Source organism: Polypterus senegalus, chromosome 18, assembly GCF_016835505.1.
Source record: "Polypterus senegalus isolate Bchr_013 chromosome 18, ASM1683550v1, whole genome shotgun sequence".
In the NCBI taxonomy this organism is placed as follows: domain Eukaryota; kingdom Metazoa; phylum Chordata; class Cladistia; order Polypteriformes; family Polypteridae; genus Polypterus; species Polypterus senegalus.
Window position 1 is genome coordinate 75,681,585 of NC_053171.1, and position 19,099 is coordinate 75,700,683.

A 19,099-nucleotide genomic window follows, 5' to 3' on the forward strand; every position below is an offset into this window, starting at 1 on the left:
CACTATTGGTTTAATGAAATTGACTGAAGAAATAGAATGAAGAGAAAAAAGGGAAGGACTGAGAATTACTCCTCCATTTTAGCATTCAAATCATTTGGATGATATCATTAGAAAGGGGAAGAAAATCTAGAATGAGAATGAGTGGACATAGCAGAGTTAAAGCACCAACAAGCCATGAAATTAAATTATTGGCAAGAATTGCTTTCTAATTAAGCAACTCATTAGAACAAAAACCTGCAGCCACTGCGGCCCTCCAGGACTGTGATTGAGGGGCTGGAGGGTTTGAAAGAAGTTGCATACTTATGGTGTGTGCTGCATTGCCATGTGTTGGTGTGCTACAGGCTTTTAATAAATGGAGATGCTGCAGTGAAAACATATAGTTGTAGTGTGTAACATGGGAAACATCCTGTAACAACATTGTTACATCAGAAAGACATGGCTGCTATTTTAAGATCAAGAGTTATGGACTGATAAATGTGAAAGTATTTAATCATCTATTGGCCAGCTGAAACACGAGATAAAAATGGTTTAAAAAAGCTGATGTGGTAATTGCAAAACAGCAGATCAAGCTATGAAGAAGATGCAGTACTGATGCAGGCATAGGCCACCTTAAAGCACTGCTCACCCCTCCTAACTACAGATTATAAAAGAAACCGGAGTGCAAATTTCAGTGTGGAGTACTGATGGCATTTTAACTGGTGAATCAAATTGAACACTTAAACCACTGTGCTAAGAAATGCAACAGCAAGAAAAACACTTCAATAGCGGTCATGACAAACATGTGCAGATAAGCAACACAGGAGTGAAACAAATGTCCATCCACCCAACTATATCCTAACATAGGGTTCTGCTAGAGCCAATCCCAGCCAACACAGGGCAGGAAACAAACCCTGGGCAGGGCGCCAGCCCACCGCAGGACAATTTAGGATCTCCAATGCACCCAACCTGCATGTCTTTGGACTGTGGGAGGAAATCCACGGGGAGAACATGCAAACTCCACACAGGGAGGACCCGGGAAGCAAACCCAGGACTCCTTACTGCAAGGCAGCACCATTACCACTGCGCCACCCTGAAACAAATGTGTAATCTGTAAACAAATGCCTCTATTCATTATCAGTGTCAGTAATTTCAATGCACTATCATGGCTTGGGCACTGGAAAAAAAACCCTCATAGACAAGAGACCACGCTGGGAAATGAACACGTATGAAAGTGTAGTCATCTAACTGGCCATTGTAGGTCTACGATTTTGATAAAATCACATGGAAACACCAGCTCTACACTTGGCCCACGCTCCTCAGTCCAGTGTGGCAGGTTGTTTGCTTCTGTCCAACTCTTTTATGTAAACTTAGCAGCACATAAAAAAAGTAATCTTATAATGGTCCACCTTTCTTCAGCTGCTGCAGTCACATTTTCTTGAGCTCCATTGATATTTTTGCCCCCTTGCATCTTGTGGACTTTCAGTTTCAATTAACTGCTCTGCTTTGACTCTTCTTTGTTTGCGGGCATTTGTTTATCGATGACCCACATTCCAACAATAGCTTGGATTCGGTCATTAACGCCATGAGCAAATTCCGACTTAGACAAACACTGTCTGGCACTGTTTCTGAAAGGTCAATTTTGTAAACATACTTTCTCTGATTTAGGGTTGTGCATAACTAGGGCTTATTTCAGTACTGCTGGGCATGACACAAGAAAAATCCAGTCCATGGCAGGGCTACTATTATGACAACCCAAAATAATGTAGCGTTTTCAAACCTGGAAAATTCAATTCAGAAGTGTACAGGTCTGGAGCCTATCCCACTAACACGAGGGACGCACTCATGCTTGATGACTTTAGAAGCACCACTCAACCTAATACGGACGTGTTAAACTATAGGTTGCCTGCTTTTTGGGTCACACAGAGTCATGAATCACCATTATACTTAATGGGAAAGGATCCTTATTCTTTGCAAAGTGTTGCATGATGGGTCGCTGTGGACAGTTTAAGCAAACAAAATAGCTCTGCTCTGACCTGTGGTGGCGGTTCTCCAAGGGGGCTTCGTTGGTTAATATCCAAAGGGGACAAGGGAATGGCAATCAGCAGTGATTCTTTGTCTTGAAGACAATAAGAAGGGCAAGATAGGTGAGCAAGAAACCAGAATACCCAGAAGAAACCCCAGACAGATAAGGAAAGAACCCTGAACAGTCTAAACAGCCTGAATTCAAAACCAGGACACTAGAGCCGAAAGGCAGTGGGGCAAACAATAGCATCACCGGTACCATTATGAAGTCCATTTAATATACACTGCTCACAAAAATTAAAGGAACACTTTAAAGAAACACATTAGATACATCAGATCTCAATATGAAGTTGGATATCTATACAAATAACGACAGGGCAATGTCTTAGGAACAAAAGGATGCCAAGTCTTTTAATGGAAATAAAAGTTTTCTGCCTACAGAGGGCTCAACTGTGTAGACACCCTAAAATCAGAGTGAAATGAAGATGTGGCAGGCTAGTCCATTTTTTCAAAAACTTAATTTCTGCTACTCAAAATGCTTTTCAGTATCTTGTGTGGCCCCCACGAGCTTGTATGCATGCTTGACAACGTCAGGGCATGCTCCTAATGAGACGACGGATGGTGTCTTGTGGCATTTCCTCCCAGATCTGTATGAGGGCATCCCTGAGCTGTTGTACAGTCTGAGGAGCAACCTGGCGGCGCCTAATGGACCGAAACATAATGTCCCACAGATGTTCTATTGGGTTTAAGTCAGGGGATCGTGAAGGCCATTCAATTGTTTCAATTCCTTCATCCTCCAGGTACTGCCTGCATACTCTTGCCACATGAGGCCGGGCATTGTCGTGCATTAGGAGGAAACCAGGACCTACTGCACCAGTAATGGCAGTCACCTAATGGCAGTCAAGATGCCGTTGTCTAGCCTGTAGAGGTCTGTGAGTCGCTCCATGGATATGCCTCCAAGATCATCACTGACCCACCACCAAACCAGTCATGCTAAACGATGTTACAGGCAGCATAATATTCTCCACGGCTTCTCCTGACCCTTTCACGTCTTTCACATATACTCAGGGTGAACCTGCTCTCATCTGTGAAAAGCACAGGACGCCAGTGGTGGACCTGCCAATTCTGGTATTCTATGGCAAATGCCAATTGAGCTCCCGGTGCTGTGCAGTGAGCACAGGGTGCAGTAGACATTTGGGACCTCAGGCAACCCTCATGAAGTCTGTTTCTGATTGTTTGGTCAGAGACATTCACACCAGTGGCCTGCTGGAGGTCATTTTGTAGGGCTCTGGCAGTGCTCATCCTGTTCCTCCTTGCCCAAAGGAGCAGATACTGGTCCTGCTGATGGGTTATGGACCTTCTATGGCCCTCTCCAGCTCTCCTAGAGTAACTGCTTGTCTCCTAGAATCTCCTCCATGCCCTTGAGACTGTGCAGGGAGACACAGCAAACCTTCTGGCAATGACACGTATTGATGTGCCATCCTGGAGAAGTTGGACTACCTGTGCAACCTCTGTAGGGTCCAGGTATCACCTCGTGCTACCAGTAGTGACACTGACTGTAGCCAAATGCAAAACTAGTGAAGAAACAGTCAGAAAAGATGAGGAGGGAAAAATGTCAGTGGCCTCCACCTGTTAAACCATTCCTGTTTTGGGGGTCATCTCATTGTTGCCCCTCTAGTGCATCTGTTGTTAATTTCATTAACACCACAGCAGCTGAAACTGATTACCAACCCCCTCTGCTACTTAACTGACCAGATTAATATCCCATAAGTTTCATTGACTTTATGCTATACTCTGATTAAAAAGTGTTCCTTTAATTCTTTTGAGCAGTATATTTATTTAATTATTTCCAGAACCTGTTCTGCCCAGTTTTGGGACACAGTAGGCCTAAGCCTATGTCTTGGCCCCATTGTTGATCAATGAAGCCCCTACGTTCATCAGGAATCAGAAAAAGCCATTCAGCCAAAGAAGCTCATCAATAGTTTCAACAACAACAACCGTGTTACGAATGCAAACAAGTCCCAAATTCACCCTAGGGAACTTCCACAAAGTACCTCTGTAGTTTTACAGCCACAGCATTGTCAGCCATTGCTTCTCCTTGGGGACAAATAATGATCTATCTATCTATCTATCTATCTATCTATCTATCTATCTATCTATCTATCTATCTATCTATCTATCTATCTATCTATCTATCTATCTATCTATCTATCTATCTATCTATCAAGATAGATGGATGGATGGATGAAATCTTGCAATAGCACTGAACACCTGATGTTTTAAAAATAGAATATTTACTAAGTTACAAAATACTCACAATTAATCCAAGTTCTTTGAGAAGCCATAGAACATTAACTTGAAAACAATAAAGTTTGGAAGACAAAGAAATTAGCCGGAAATAAAAAAAAACAAAAAACAAAAAAATAAAACAGGAGGAAACAAGAAAATGTGTGAAAATAGGAAATTGGAGGAAGAATCCAGTGGAAAATTATAGATGTGGAAAAGTGATGGGGCTAAGGGTGGGTAGTGCAAGTTGTAGTTGTGGCTCTTATAAACCATGCCAAGCCACAACTTAATAAACAATTTAACTTGCACATCAACAAGATGCCTCAAGCACCATTTTCATGCTTCTGTTTAGTGAACCTGCTTGATTCCTACCTCATAATTGCTAATTTTAGTCATTACAGCTGCACTTACTGGTTTTGATTGCGTCTTGGGTTTTTCTTGACCAACTGCCAATTAAAAATGAGATGGAATTGTTGCAGGAACCAGCAGATCAGCCTCTATCTTGGTTTCATGTTCATCTGTGCGTTGGCCATGACATATCTCTCTAATATATTTAGAAAGAAATGGAAGTGAAAAAATGGAAGAACTGAGAAATACTAATCAATTCTGAGCCACAAAGTATTTTGATGATATCTTCAGAAAGGAAAATCAGCAATTTAAGAGTGACCTGACATGATAGAATGAAAGGCAAAAATGAAATAACAAGTTCTGTTATCAATTTGTGCTTAAACAATTGGTCAAGAACAAAAAACTGCAGCCACTCTGGCCCTCCAGGACTGAACTTGAGGGCTTGTGGTGGATCAAAAACCCTCCCTGACTCTTCATTCCAGTGATCTGCAGTCACCTGGACCTTGGGCGATTCTGGTGGATTCCTTTGTAGATATCTTTGATAGGATTTTCTACAACATCTCTTACCCCATAATGCCTTTTGATAAGATAGGAATCACATTACAGATAAACTACTTTTTGTTCCTTTTGTATGCTACTAAAGACAGTCCAGTTCCAACAAATATCAGAAGCCATTAAGCTACACACCTTTACTTCTCAGGGCAGGACTGGTTTGAGCACAGATCTGATACACAGATTTCTACCACTGTAGGACTGCTCCAATTCTAAAGGGGCTCCTTCAATTTGTTTCACATACGTAACACAATATGGTCCATTTTGTGATGCCGTTGAGTCCATCAATGTTAAAGATTGCTTAGCTATATTGGCTAAAGTGGGGTTTAGAGAAAAACTGAAGACAATTTTGTTTATGTGTACCTTTGCTGCAGTGCAGAAGCTTTATTTGACCTTTGTTGCTCTAAATGGTACACTCCAGTCCAGAAGTCTACATCAAGAAGTGCGCCCAACAACTAGACTTAGTTACATTGCATCTGAGCATTTATGGTTTGATCCAAGATTCCAGTGAATTATTTAATATATCTTTCCTGTTTATTTGGTCTATAGTTAGCATTTTCATCTTACAACTCAGAAACTGATTTATCAGCAATAACTTAATGGACGGCACCCTGTAGCATTGTTAGTCTACATCCCCCTCGCTATACCTACAAGATCTAACACTTGAAAGGTATTCTTATAAGTCATCACTAAACTGTTATTTCCTAAAGGTGTTATTTGAGTGGTTTTTCAAGCTTGTATGTTCATAATTTGTTCTTGCCTTCTTGATCTCATGACATCTTCTTGTGTATTTCATCAAAACTGATTTGATATTCCCATGCTCAGTTCTTCGAGTCCAGAGAGACAAGTTAATTCCTTCCATAGCTTTCTTTTCAATTAATGTCTATGTTTCACAGTAGACAGTGAGACATTATGTCCAAAGGGTTCTTCAGACAGCCCACCTCTGCATGGAATCTAGTGGTCAGAATCTAATACGGCCAACCATAGTATAACACTGATTCGCTTTACTTTCTCCAGTACAATATATTAAAGTGATGATAGTGCACAAACAACACAAAAAAGCTATAATTAAAAGATAAAAAGTATGTTTTGTTAAAAAAAATGCTCTGTGATGGAGAAAAATGGTTTTCATTTTGTAATTCAGCACCAACAAAATATGTAAAAATCAAATGAAATGATCAAAAATATTATTTCAGTGTATATTTATGATCATAGCAGAAAGAATGTTCAAGGTCCTGATACTGCATGTTCATACTTTGAGACACAAAAGCTCAAAAGCAGAACTGAATTATTTGATGGCATCGACTTTGTGGATCACATTTATTGTCTGAAAATTTTTCATTTTCTGGGGATACATTAATGGAAGAACTCAGTAGCAAATAAGCTTTACTCACAAACCCCACAGCAGGTCCCACTGAACCAACCCGCTCGATCCTCTTAACAGATGCTTGGTCAAACAAACTGCTCAAAGCTTCCACTAGATCAGACTGTCAAAGTTTTGGCTTTCTGTTGAAAAATCTAAGCATTAATTAAAAGCAAGAAAACGTCACATAACTACAACCCCAAAAATGACAATCCCAGGCTTTTGAAGTGCATTGTTTTAAGTGAAAAATAACCATGGAAGCTCAGAGAATCAACACAGTAGGACCATCGAGTATGTGACTGGCTGCCATTGCTGACTGATTAAAATTGTCTGCTTGTGGACAGAGACACTTCCATCTGGGCTGACTTTCTCATAAGATTACATTTCAGCTCTCAGACCATGCACACATTCTGGATTTATATCCAATATTTTTATTTACTGTTTGTGACGATGTGGGTTCGGCTCCACGCTCCCATCTGATATTTGGAAGCCTTTGAACCCAACACTGTCGATAATGTCACCGAGTGAGCTAGTCAGTGGAGGCAATAACAACTGAGCAAGGGGATGGTTCAAAAAAAGTGCATAGTGCTTTTATTAAAAACAGTCCATCAAAAACAAAGTGTTCATAAAGTGCAGTTTATTCAATGTCCAAATAAATAATCCAATAAAAAAAAAATGTGGAGGTTTAAAAAACAAATAGAACAATCCTTTAAAAATCGAGGTTAAAACATCCAACAGGAAGCAGTGTTTCAAAAACACAACAATGACAAGCCTGGTGCTTCTATTCTGTTAGCGTCTCACCTGCTTCTCCCAGTTGGGCTTTGTAACAGGCGAGATGCTCTCTGCAGCTGCCCTCTTCAACTCACGCACGAGACTGGAGACCTCCCGATCCCTGGCTTCGGTCTGGCACTCATCCCAGCCTCGAGACTTGGTTTCCACCAACGGCCAGGTCGCTCACGTTGGGAACTCCACCACCAAGCCTCCCGACTACCGCTGCCTTTCCGGTCTTCTGCGGCCAGTCGCCTTACCCTGGTCACTCCCGCTACCTGCTCGCTCAGCGGGAGCAACATCAACTACAACCCCTGGGTGTAGGCCTAACACCCAGGCCCTCGCAGCTGCCCACGACTGCTCGCCGCGCTCTCCACACTCCGTGTGTCTCTCTCTCGCTCCCATGTAACCTCTGTCCTCTCTTTTTCTCTTTTCTTTTTCTCATTCTTTTCAGATCCCTTTCCCAACCGACTCGCGCTTCTTTTAAACAGTGAGAGGCCATAGCAGCTGGAGCACATTAGCCACGGGAACAATCACGGATGTGGGCAGTTCCTCACCTATACGCTCGGTGGAAACGCCCACACCGCAGATCGCCCCGCGGCTTGCTACAACCACTACGCCCCCTCATGAAACCGCCGCGAGTGCGGTGATTATCTATTTAAAAACTGGCCCTTACTGACAGCGCTGTGGACACGCTATACCACACTGTTTTTAAATATTTGTTAAGAGTCAATTCTGCACCCACTTCCTTTATTTTAGCATTTACAATTCTGGTTATTTAAGTAATCAAAATGTTTACAGATAACATAAAATACAGTCAAAGATGCACTCATGTAATGCTGGATTGGTACTAAAATCTGTCATTTGATACACATGTCCACCACCTCTGTAAAATTGCATTCTTTCATCTCCGAAATATAGCCAAACTCTGTCCCGGCCTCTCCCTTTGTCATACTGAAAAGCTGGTTCATGCCTTTGTCTCCTCCAGGCTGGATTATTGTAATGCACTCCTCATCGCGATATCCAACAAGAGCCTTCAAAAGCTCCAACAAATTCAAAATAATGCTGCAAGGATCCTGATGAGGGTGCGGAAATATGAGCATATTTCACCAATCCTTCGGTCACTTCATTGGCTCCCTATTCACCTCCGTATTCAATACAATCTCTGTTTGCTCACTCACCAGTGTATTTATGGAAATAGTCCACAATATCTTAAGGAACTCCTTATATTACAATCTACTACAAGAAACCTCCATTTTGCAAATACCTACTGCCTTCACCCCCCTATGACCAAACTTCGTTCAATGGGTGGCCAAGCCTTTGCAGTTGCTGCTCCACCGCTCTGGAATGCCCTACCAGAGAACTTGAGAACACAGCAGATTGTGGGCTGTTTTAAAAAACAGTTGAAGACTTTTTTATTTAGGAAAGCATATTAACAAGAATGCTACTAATTATTGTTGTTTTATCTCTGTTTTTATCTTGTTTTGTCTTTGTTAAATATTTTTATGTAGCACTTTGAGATTTACTACTAATGTAAAGTGCCTTATAAATAAAATGAATTATTATTATTATTATTAAATGTTGACTTCAGTATCAATACCAGCTTTTCTACCTCAGTACCGCTATCAAAATACTTCTCAAGCAAATAATAGATAATCATCATCATATCTTATCACACTACTGCCGTATCCAGGTAAGAGCTGCATCTTTAGCATCCTTAAGATCTTCATCGGTGCATGTAGGGCCTAGGGGACATTCATGGAGAATGTGGTCCATTGTTTGGGTCGGCTCACCACAGGAACATTCAGCGCTTGTTGTGTGGCCCCATCTAAATAGGTTGTCCCTTGTTTGGCCCACCTTTGGCCTAGCTCGGTTAAGCACGACCCAGTCTTTCCTAGAGAGGAATGTTCCATTGGGTCGATGCTCTTGAGGTAATGGATAACAGTGGTACAACCTTTGTGTTAAAAAAAAATTGCACAAAACATGCAAAAAAAATTAAACTAAAAGAAACACACAAGACTTCTTCCCCCTCTCTGCTATATGGCAAAAAAGCCCCTCATATTCATTAATACAACAGCAAAGGTCAAGCAAAAGCCTGGCAAGCACCTGTATTTTATAATTAATGAATTCTTGCCAAATTCTAAATAATCCTTGAACCATTCCTTAAAGAGGGAATTCTATATTTTTTCCAATTTAACATAATTAAGACATCACTCTCCCATTGGGCCTTATGAGAGGTGGATCAGGATTCTTCCAACTAAACAAAATTAAATCCTCTGTCATGAAATTAACTTTTAAATGTGTATGCTCAAAACCTACATGGATGCCACTCCATAACAACAAGATATGGACTATGCTAATGAAGCTCATACATATGCAATGATGATGCTGCTGCTGTTCATTGACTGGCAGTGCAGCCTCCCACTAGACACACCGAGTCCCGTGCTGCGCTAACCGCTGACCGCACCAACAGCAGGTGCTTTTTTGGTTTGCTTTTTTTTTCTTGTAATTTTCTCTTTGACATCCTGTAAAGCACTCTGAGCTACAATGTTTGTAGGAAAAAGTGTTATATAAATAAATGTTGTTGTTATTAGAGCTTCTGCAGGTCTGATCTGCAGTTACAGGAAGCGCCTGGTTGAGGTCATTGCTGCCAAAGGAGGGTCAACCAGTTATTAAATCGCAAGGTTCACTTACTGTTTCCACTACCACTGTGAACATTGAATGCATTTGTAAAATAAAGACATGAAAGAGTAGAATATTTGTGTGTGTCATTGGCTTAAGCTCATTGTGCATATGCAGTACCTGTGACTTAGATGAAGATCAGGTCACTTTTCATGACCAATTCATGCAGTAAACCAGATAATTTCAAAGAGTTCACATACTTTTTACTTTGACTGTACACGTTATACTGTCAAGATTTATTTTTATGATGCGTGGAAAATTGCATACATATATTTCAAGCCTCTTTTTGTGGGTTTTATAAATCTGACCCTTCACTACATTTAGCCGTGCTCCAAGCTTCCTGGATTGTCAGCCCTAAAAATGACCCCTATGAATACATGACTATCCCAGTTCTGGTCAATGTGCAGTTCCACTGTTGTGATTTTGGAATCATTTTTACTCATGTGTCATGTAGTCTGTAAGCCAGCTTCATTGCTTTATGATGGAATAATTCTTTGTCTAAGACTACATGCATATCTGTAGATAGATAGATAGATAGATAGATAGATACGAGCAAACGAACGAACCAACGAACCAACCAACCTACCTACCTACCTACCTACCTACCTTCCCTTCTTCCTTCCTTCCTTCCTTCCTTCCTTCCTTCATCCCCAGTGGACCATATAGTGTTTTATTACATTTTATTTTGTATCAGGACTGGTCAGTCACTTAAAAAGAGCAGCACTACAGTAGTTAACCAGAGGGGTCGCTCCAGTGCATTAACAGTTTATCATCCTTGTTTAAGATTTAGAAAGCCTTTTCATTCACACAAATGTCAGTGTATGAAGTACTGCTCTCACCCAACATCTGCAGTACTGACACTTTCTTTTGGCAGCTGTCTACATAGGATATCATAATAATAGCCATCATTGTCATCACCACTTTAATGGCCATGTTTCAGGTTTACCCAGGCTGGCCAATTTCCCCCTAAATCTTTACCCTCCACTCTCTGCCCTTCCACTGCTGACGCCAATGGAGTCATTCTTTTTTCATATCATCTAACTATACCACATCTTCTTTGGACTCTCTCTTTGCCTCATCCCATCCACCTCTTTATTTAGTCATCCTCACTGCCTTCTGCTCCAGTTGCCTAAACCACCATAGCCTGTTTCTTCTCAGCACAACACGTATTGTTTTCACACTAAGTCTTCCTCTTAACCTCCTCTCACTCCAAGACACTCCACATGTCCACATCATCATTCTCATCTCTTTTCTTTCCAGATGTGTTCCACCTTTGCCTGCTATGTCTCACTCCCATACAAGTCCTCACACAGCTTTCCTAAACTTTACCCTTCAATATGAGAAAGACTCGTTTAGGAGTCTGAATGTTGGGCAGCTCTCAGAGTTTCTTCCAAGCACCCCTGTCACCACTCAGTATGTCATCCAGAGAGCAGAACCTTCCTACTTTCCCCAAAACAACTTTGTCTCCAATATATAATTTATGCTTACAACATCGGCATTCTGCTCTCCAAACAAAGGTTGCACTTACTGCCTCTGGACTTCCCTTCACACCACTACATCTTTTATGAATTCACTTCTAATAACCTGTGTGATTTGAATTGAGTTTCTCCCAACATCTCCACCACACACACACCACATGGCCATACACCCACTTCTTCCAGGCTTTCTGCCCCTTTGCCTTCCACCATTGCCTTAGTCTTCCCTTCATTTAGCTTGAGGTTTTGACTTCCAAACTAGCACCCCATTTCAGAATCTTCTCCTTCAGTTGTTTCACTTTTTGCACAAGAGCTCTCATGGTAATATTTCATTTCTCTGGTCACCACATCAATCAGTATCATGAAAAGCAACGGACTCGGAACACATTTCTGGTGCAGCCCTACATTCACCTCAGAACTTTCAGTATCTCCATCTGCTGGGCTGACCACCATTTGTGCTTCTTCATAAATGAACATCACTGCAGACAGTAGCCATTCATGCGTATCTAACTTTCGCATTGCCCACCTTGCCACCTCTCATTGCACGCTGTTGGATGCCTTCTTCAGATCCACAAATGCAGCTTCTTCTCTTCACCTGATACTTTTCTTACCTTTCCCCGACAACAAAGATCACGTATGCTTATCTCAAAAGTTTTTTTTTATAAATGATTTTATATTTCCTGAACATTCTCTGTTGCTCCTGGTTAAGTTTTACATGGTGTGGTGGAATGATCTTTTCTATATAAGTAGATAAATATTTTGTATGTCTTTATTTGTAAGATAGACAAATGTAATATTAATGTTTCAGGATTTAATTGAGGAGAACAGCAATGCTTTGATTTGTAACAAACCAGACCCCGCATGAAGGTCATAAAGCTACAGTAGCTGGTAAGCGTCAGCTAAACAAATGGTATCCACAGTCCCAGTTGACCCTGGGAGCCTCTTGAACCTATAATGTACCTGAGGGGTGAGCCAGCAGATGAGGACACTCACACAGAGCAAGGGGTAAGTGTATAAAAGTGCTTTTATTAAAAACAGTCAAAAACAAACCGCGTTCAATACGTATAGTATGTTAAATAAATAGATAATCCATAAAAACAAACATGCTGGTGGAGATTAAAACCAGTCAAATAAATAGATCCATTAAAAGCGAGGTTAAAATCCCTAGCTTCTCTTTAAAAACGAGACCCTGATGCTTCGCCTTAAAATGGCTGTCTGCATAGCTTACCCCAAGTGAGACCTAGCACCCAAAGAGATGTCTAATCGACAGCTCAGCCAACCCTTTATGCTTGCTCCAAGGCTCAGACCCCTGCAATTTCTGAGGTTAATGCAAGGTAACCCGCCAAGCCTTTGACTCCTGCTGTCAGGCTCACACCCCTGTGGTCCATGGCACCACCAGCTGGATGCCTCACTGAGCCTTCAATACCCTACAGCTCCAGCTGCCTTTCTCCCAGCCTTATGCGGAGTCACTCACTCCAATCAAGCAGTGCCTCAGTCACTCCAGCTCCTATGTTGCTCAGCCGAAGTGACTTCCTCCCAGCCGCCTGCCTTCTCCCTCTCTTGTTTGCTCACTTGCACTGGCTTTCTCCTCCTTCCACATTATCTCCATTGTTTTCTTAACCTTCTCTTTTTTCTTTTGTTCTTCTTTCCAATCTTCTCCTCTCCTTGTGCCCTCTCCCCCTTATATGCCTCTGTGTGCGCAGCGCCTCAATCACACACCACAGAAGGCTGATGAAGCAATCAAAACAGACTGCACCCTCACGCGCAGGTGCATCTCGCCTCAATTATCTCACCAACCTCCTGCGAGCATGCTGTGGTAAAGAGGGTCCGCGGCTCAAAATAAAAGCCCAGTTTAATTAAGTAATTGCCGCACTTGCCGCTTATAGAGGGGGCATGGTAGTGTGGCCAGAGTGGTTCCCAGATGCGACGTGCTGTGGCCTTTTCCTCACTTAAGTGCACAGGTGAGGATTCATCTACATCCATAATTGATGCCAGGAGCTGCTAATCATCACACCTGTGCCACGTCCCCTTTATATATAAACAAACCGGATTCCAAAAAAGTTGGGACACTAAACAAATTGTGAATAAAAACTGAATGCAATAATGTGGAGATGGCAAATGTCAATATTTTATTTGTAATAGAACGTAGATGACAGATCAAACGTTTAATCCGAGTAAATGTATCATTTTAAAGGAAAAATATGTTGATTCAAAATTTCACGGTGTCAACAAATCCCAAAAAAGTTGGGACAAGTAGCAATAAGAGGCTGGAAAAAGTAAATTTGAGCATAACGAAGAGCTGGAAGACCAATAAACACTAATTAGGTCAATTGGCAACATGATTGGGTATAAAAAGAGCTTCTCAGAGTGGCAGTGTCTCTCAGAAGCCAAGATGGGTAGAGGATCACCAATTCCCACAATGTTGCGCAGAAAGATAGTGGAGCAATATCAGAAAGGTGTTACCCAGCGAAAAATTGCAAAGACTTTGCATCTATCATCATCAACTGTGCATAACATCATCCGAAGATTCAGAGAATCTGGAACAATCTCTGTGCGTAAGGGTCAAGGCCGTAAAACCATACTGGATGCCCGTGATCTCCGGGCCCTTAAACGACACTGCACCACAAACAGGAATGCTACTGTAAAAGAAATCACAGAATGGGCTCAGGAATACTTCCAGAAACCATTGTCAGTGAACACAATCCACCGTGCCATCCGCCGTTGCCAGCTGAAACTCTACAGTGCAAAGAAGAAGCCATTTCTAAGCAAGATCCACAAGCTCAGGCGTTGTCACTGGGCCAGGGATCATTTAAAATGGAGTGTGGCAAAATGGAAGACTGTTCTGTGGTCAGACGAGTCACATTCAAGTTCTTTTGGAAATCTGGGACGCCATGTCATCCGGACCAAAGAGGACAAGGACAACCCAAGTTGTTATCAACGCTCAGTTCAGAAGCCTGCATCTCTGATGGTATGGGGTTGCATGAGTGCGTGTGGCATGGGCAGCTTGCATGTCTGGAAAGGCACCATCAATGCAGAAAAATATATTCAGGTTCTAGAACAACATATGCTCCCATCCAGACGTCATCTCTTTCAGGGAAGACCCTGCATTTTTCAACAAGATAATGCCAGACCACATTCTGCATCAATCACAACATCATGGCTGCGTAGGAGAAGGATCCGGGTACTGAAATGGCCAGTCTGCAGTCCAGATCTTTCACCTATAGAGAACATTTGGAGCATCATAAAGAGGAAGGTGCGACAAAGAAGGCCCAAGACGATTGAACAGTTAGAGGCCTGTGTTAGACAAGAATGGGAGAGCATTCCTATTTCTAAACTTGAGAAACTGGTCTCCTCGGTCCCCAGACGTCTGTTGAGTGTTGTAAGAAGAAGGGGAGATGCCACACAGTGGTGAAAATGGCCTTGTCCCAACTTTTTTGGGATTTGTTGAAATTCTGAATCAACATATTTTTCCCTTAAAATGATACATTTTCTCAGTTTAAACTTTTGTTCCGTGATTTATGTTCTATTCTGAATAAAATATTAGAAGTTGGCACCTCCACATCATTGCATTCAGTTTTTATTCACGATTTGTATAGTGTCCCAACTTTTTTGAGAATCCGGTTTGTAGTAGGAGCGCAAGTGTGGAGGGGAGAGATAAAAAGCGAGAAAGAGAATGGAGGTGAAGGAAAGAAGAAAGGAAAGCTGGAAGCTGAGAGTCAGTGTGGCAGCAAGCAAGGAGCGTAGGATCGCAGTATTATCGACAGGCAGCTGGGAGAAGAGCCCGTTAGTGGAGTGTTTGGCCGGCACTCGGAGGCAGGAAGTAGTGGTCACTCCTGCTGAGCACTTGTGAGGAGCAAGAGTGATCGGAAGGCGGTTGGCTCGCTGCGTAAGGCCAAGGAAGGCAGCGGGACTTGAAGGCTTGGGTGGTCGAAGCCCCAGCTTGAGCTCCCTGGTCGCTGGGGAACCCAAGTCTCAGTCTGGATCAGCCAAACAAAGTCAGAGATCAGGAAGCTACCAGACAACCAGCAGAAGTAAGAGAAGGTCAGCTGCAGATAGGGCGACTCCCCTGGTACATAGCCTGGATGGGAGAAGCAGGGGAGCAGAAGAAGTCTCCGGTCTCGTTTTTAAAAGATTGCTTCCAGCTATTGTTTTAACCTCGCTTTAAATGGAAATATTTATTGGATTTTAACCTCCACTGTTTCACCCTGTTTTTAATGGATTATTTATTTATTGACTTTTAGAAGAACTGCATTGTTTTGGACACTGATTTGGTTTTGATGTTTTTAAATAAAAGCACTTCTGGACTTTGCACGTTCCCCTTGCATCGTTGTGATGTCTTCATTGTCCGGCTCATCTGGTGACATTACCGATGGTGTTGGGTTCAAGGGCTCCCAAAAGTGAAGTGGGAACGTGAAGCAGAATCCTCATCATCACACATGCACACCCACAGAGATCAAGACGGCCTTTCAATTATTGATTTATTTAAGAATTAGCTGCCTTTTTCTGAGCCGTAGGCCCACTATACCATATGTGCACCCATTGGTCCGAAGTATGGCTGTTTGGTTTTGAATCAAAGGCCATTCTGCACCACAATGACCTACTGGCATAGGGATTTGGACAGAGAATACATAAAGTTGGTTGCCTTACCCCTCCCTCTCTCTCTCACACACACACCGTGGCCATGAAGAGACTACAATGAGGAGCATAACTCAGTAGCCATATTGAGGCAGGTATGCGGCCTGTCCTAAAGAAAGCTGACTAGAAATGATGAACTAACCAGAGACATTTGAGTAACTATAAGTATGTGTGCTTCCTGAAAATGCACATCTAGAATTATCCGATTATATGGTTGCCAATGTACTTTGCTTCAGTATTATCATGTTATGAATTTTTTCAATAATACATCATTAAAATGTGTAACTTAACTCCTTTTTGTCCTTTAACTCTATGTAATTGCCTGAGGTTATAAATGTACAAGGGAAGGTGGGGAAAAGTTATAAACAGTGTTAAGTCTAGGGAATTTGAGGCATCCTGATAAAGTCTACACAGTAAAGAGTAAAAAATGGGAAAAGTAGATTTAAATAGGACTCTACGAAGACAAAACACATGGAAACCTCCCACAAATATGAATTAAGAACTTTACTATTTCTTCTTCTGTATATTCTGTTCCCCTGTTGCTATCGTTGATGCACTTGACGTTCATTTTACTAGCAACATACACGCATAAGTTTCTCTGGATTTCTCCATGTCTGATTTCCTTTGAACCATCGCTCTCACACACTCAAAAGGCCCACAGATATCTTCGACATGTGACAAAACTGCTTTAGAACTGACAAACAACCACAAACTTGGTGAATTCAGAGTCTATGTGAAGTCCACGCAAAGACTTCCCAGTCAGCAGTCAAACCAGCACCCTAACACCAATACTAACTACAAGTCTAAAACCCAACAAACAACTGAATTAAAAAATGAAGAATAAAAGTCAAAAATGAGAAATGTAAAACACTGGCAAGTGTACATGTTGCTGTAAATCTGCACAAAAACAGAGACAAAATGTTTAATGAGCCAAAAGTGGAGGTTGTTGGAGAACATGAATGATGCCAGGGCCCATCTAAATAGCCTCAAACCTAACTTATCCCGTGAGTGCTGCCATTCAGTGACACCAGGTGTTCTTTCATTTGGCCAGAATTGGTTGAAAAAAGATGTCCGTGTGACCTCTGCCTCAGTTACATGCCCACTCAGTATTAACAGCTTAAACACCCTACAAGTCAAGTCAAGTTGGGAAGCATGCACTGGTACAGCGTGTTGCCACACCCACTACATGACAAAACAACACGGGATCCTGGTTGGCAACCCCCCAGGCAGGCATGCGGTCCAGTCCCACCCTCCGGAAATGACCCTCTATCTGCCACAGCCATGTGTGACTGTATGTGGGCAACCCATCGGCCTGGTCCAACCACTCGAGTCCCCAACAATGAGGATCCTGTGAGCCAGATAACCATCAGAGAATCACAACACATGGCCATAGTGTCATAACTGATGCTCCCTCACGATGCAGACAATGTGCCTCATTTGGGACTCCATAAGCAACTGCTCATTCTACACAAAGTCAAACTAACGGTACCCAAGGATTTTCCAGAGAGACGCATTACCAAAGGAGTCTAGTCTTCGTCTCAGGTCACAGGATAGCATTCATGTTTCGCAACCATATAGCAAGACAGGAAGCACCAGGAAGACTTGGACCTTCGTCCTTTTGCATAAATATTGGGAGAACCATACACCCATTTCCAGCGACCTTATGACCCCCCATGCTCTCCCAATCCATCTACTGACTTCATAGGAAGAGTCACCAGAGACATGAATGTCGCTGCCGAGGTAAGTAAACCTCTCAAAAAGGTCAACACTCTCTCCATGGACAGAGATACTGATGATTGCTGTGCCCAAGGGGTCATTAGAGGCCTGGCTCTTGGTTTTTATCAGGACACTCACAAGCCCAGACACTCAGACTACTCACACAGTCTCTCAGCGCCCGATCAGAACCTTCCTTGACAATGGAGGCTCCCTACTGCGCATATGCCATATAAACAGATTTATGTTTCAACATTATGTGAAGTGGCAACATAAAGATATACCAACACCCATACAGTATACTGTACATGCAGTGTAACATGAAGATAAGCAGGCAGCCTGAGAAGGAGACTGAGTCCCCGTCCTACCTGCTCTAGGCTGGCCGCCTGTCAGAGTTTCCACTCGGTCCATTGGCTGTCTCTTCTTCTCACGTCTATATCAGCTGTATGTTAGGTCACATATCACCAACTTGTCTCTTTCTGACTAGGTGATTCTGGATGGACGTGCTGGCTTTGCTTCGCACCCTCCTGTCGCCACTGCCACCCTGACTTCTGTCACACCACAAGAGCTGCTATACAGTGTTTGTTAGATGAAGCAGGATGCTTGTAGAGCCTCAGGATCTCCACTGCTCTATCATGTCACTGGACTCTGGTTGTTTTGTACTAACTCAAGAGGAAATGTTTGAGTTTTTTATTTGGCTGCTTGGGAACTCCACCAGCTCAGAGTCTAAAGTCCAAAAGCCTGCCTGACCGGTGAGCAATCGGACAGCGGCAGTGGCTCAACAGGTTAGGCATGTTTGAGCACAATAAAGTTTTCTCATTTCTTTCACCTTACGGTTGTCATTGTTTTCAGACCTTCATGATCTGAGGTGTGGTGACCTGTTTCATTGTCATGACATTCATGTCCGCCTCCTCTCCAACTTCACTCAGTTGCAGCGTGTCTGGGCTTGCCGCAGTTTGTTTTCTGCTCTCAGTCGGCTTTGCTTGTTCAAGGAGTAAACTTCATCATCCTTAATGATTGATGCTTTCAGGCAAAGGAAATGGTGCCTAACATAATCACTGGCAAATACTGAGTGGACGGCCATCTTTTAACAGACAGAGCTGAACTGGTTTAATTCTAAGAGGAACCCAGTATTGGAGCAGTGCCTTCTGGGTAACAGACTTTGGAATTACAAAGTACTTTTAAGTTGCTATATGTTTTAATATTTCACTTTGTTACATTTTGATTATTGTTCTATTAACAAGTAACCAGTCAGTAGTATTCACCAATCTAGGTA

General features: G+C 42.4%; 1 protein-coding gene across 3 annotated transcripts in view; it reads right to left on the reverse strand.

Moving 5' to 3' along the window:
• The window catches only part of tmc4 (transmembrane channel-like 4), a 75,889-nt gene extending 57,363 nt beyond the window's left edge, over nt 1-18,526 (reverse strand). The window contains exons 1-2 of one of the 3 annotated variants that reach the window (XM_039741620.1): nt 6,582-6,951; nt 4,699-4,831 (exon numbers count right to left, since the gene is read on the reverse strand). Coding sequence is in view for 1 of the 3 variants with exons in the window: in XM_039741618.1 (XP_039597552.1) it covers nt 18,192-18,234 (43 nt within the window). In the remaining 2 variants the exon portion in view is untranslated. Of the gene's footprint in view, nt 1-4,698; nt 5,070-6,581; nt 6,952-18,191 lie in introns of those variants that run through there. The other 2 variants (XM_039741618.1, XM_039741619.1) reach the window with 2 other exon arrangements.
• Nucleotides 18,527-19,099: the final 573 nt, after the last annotated feature.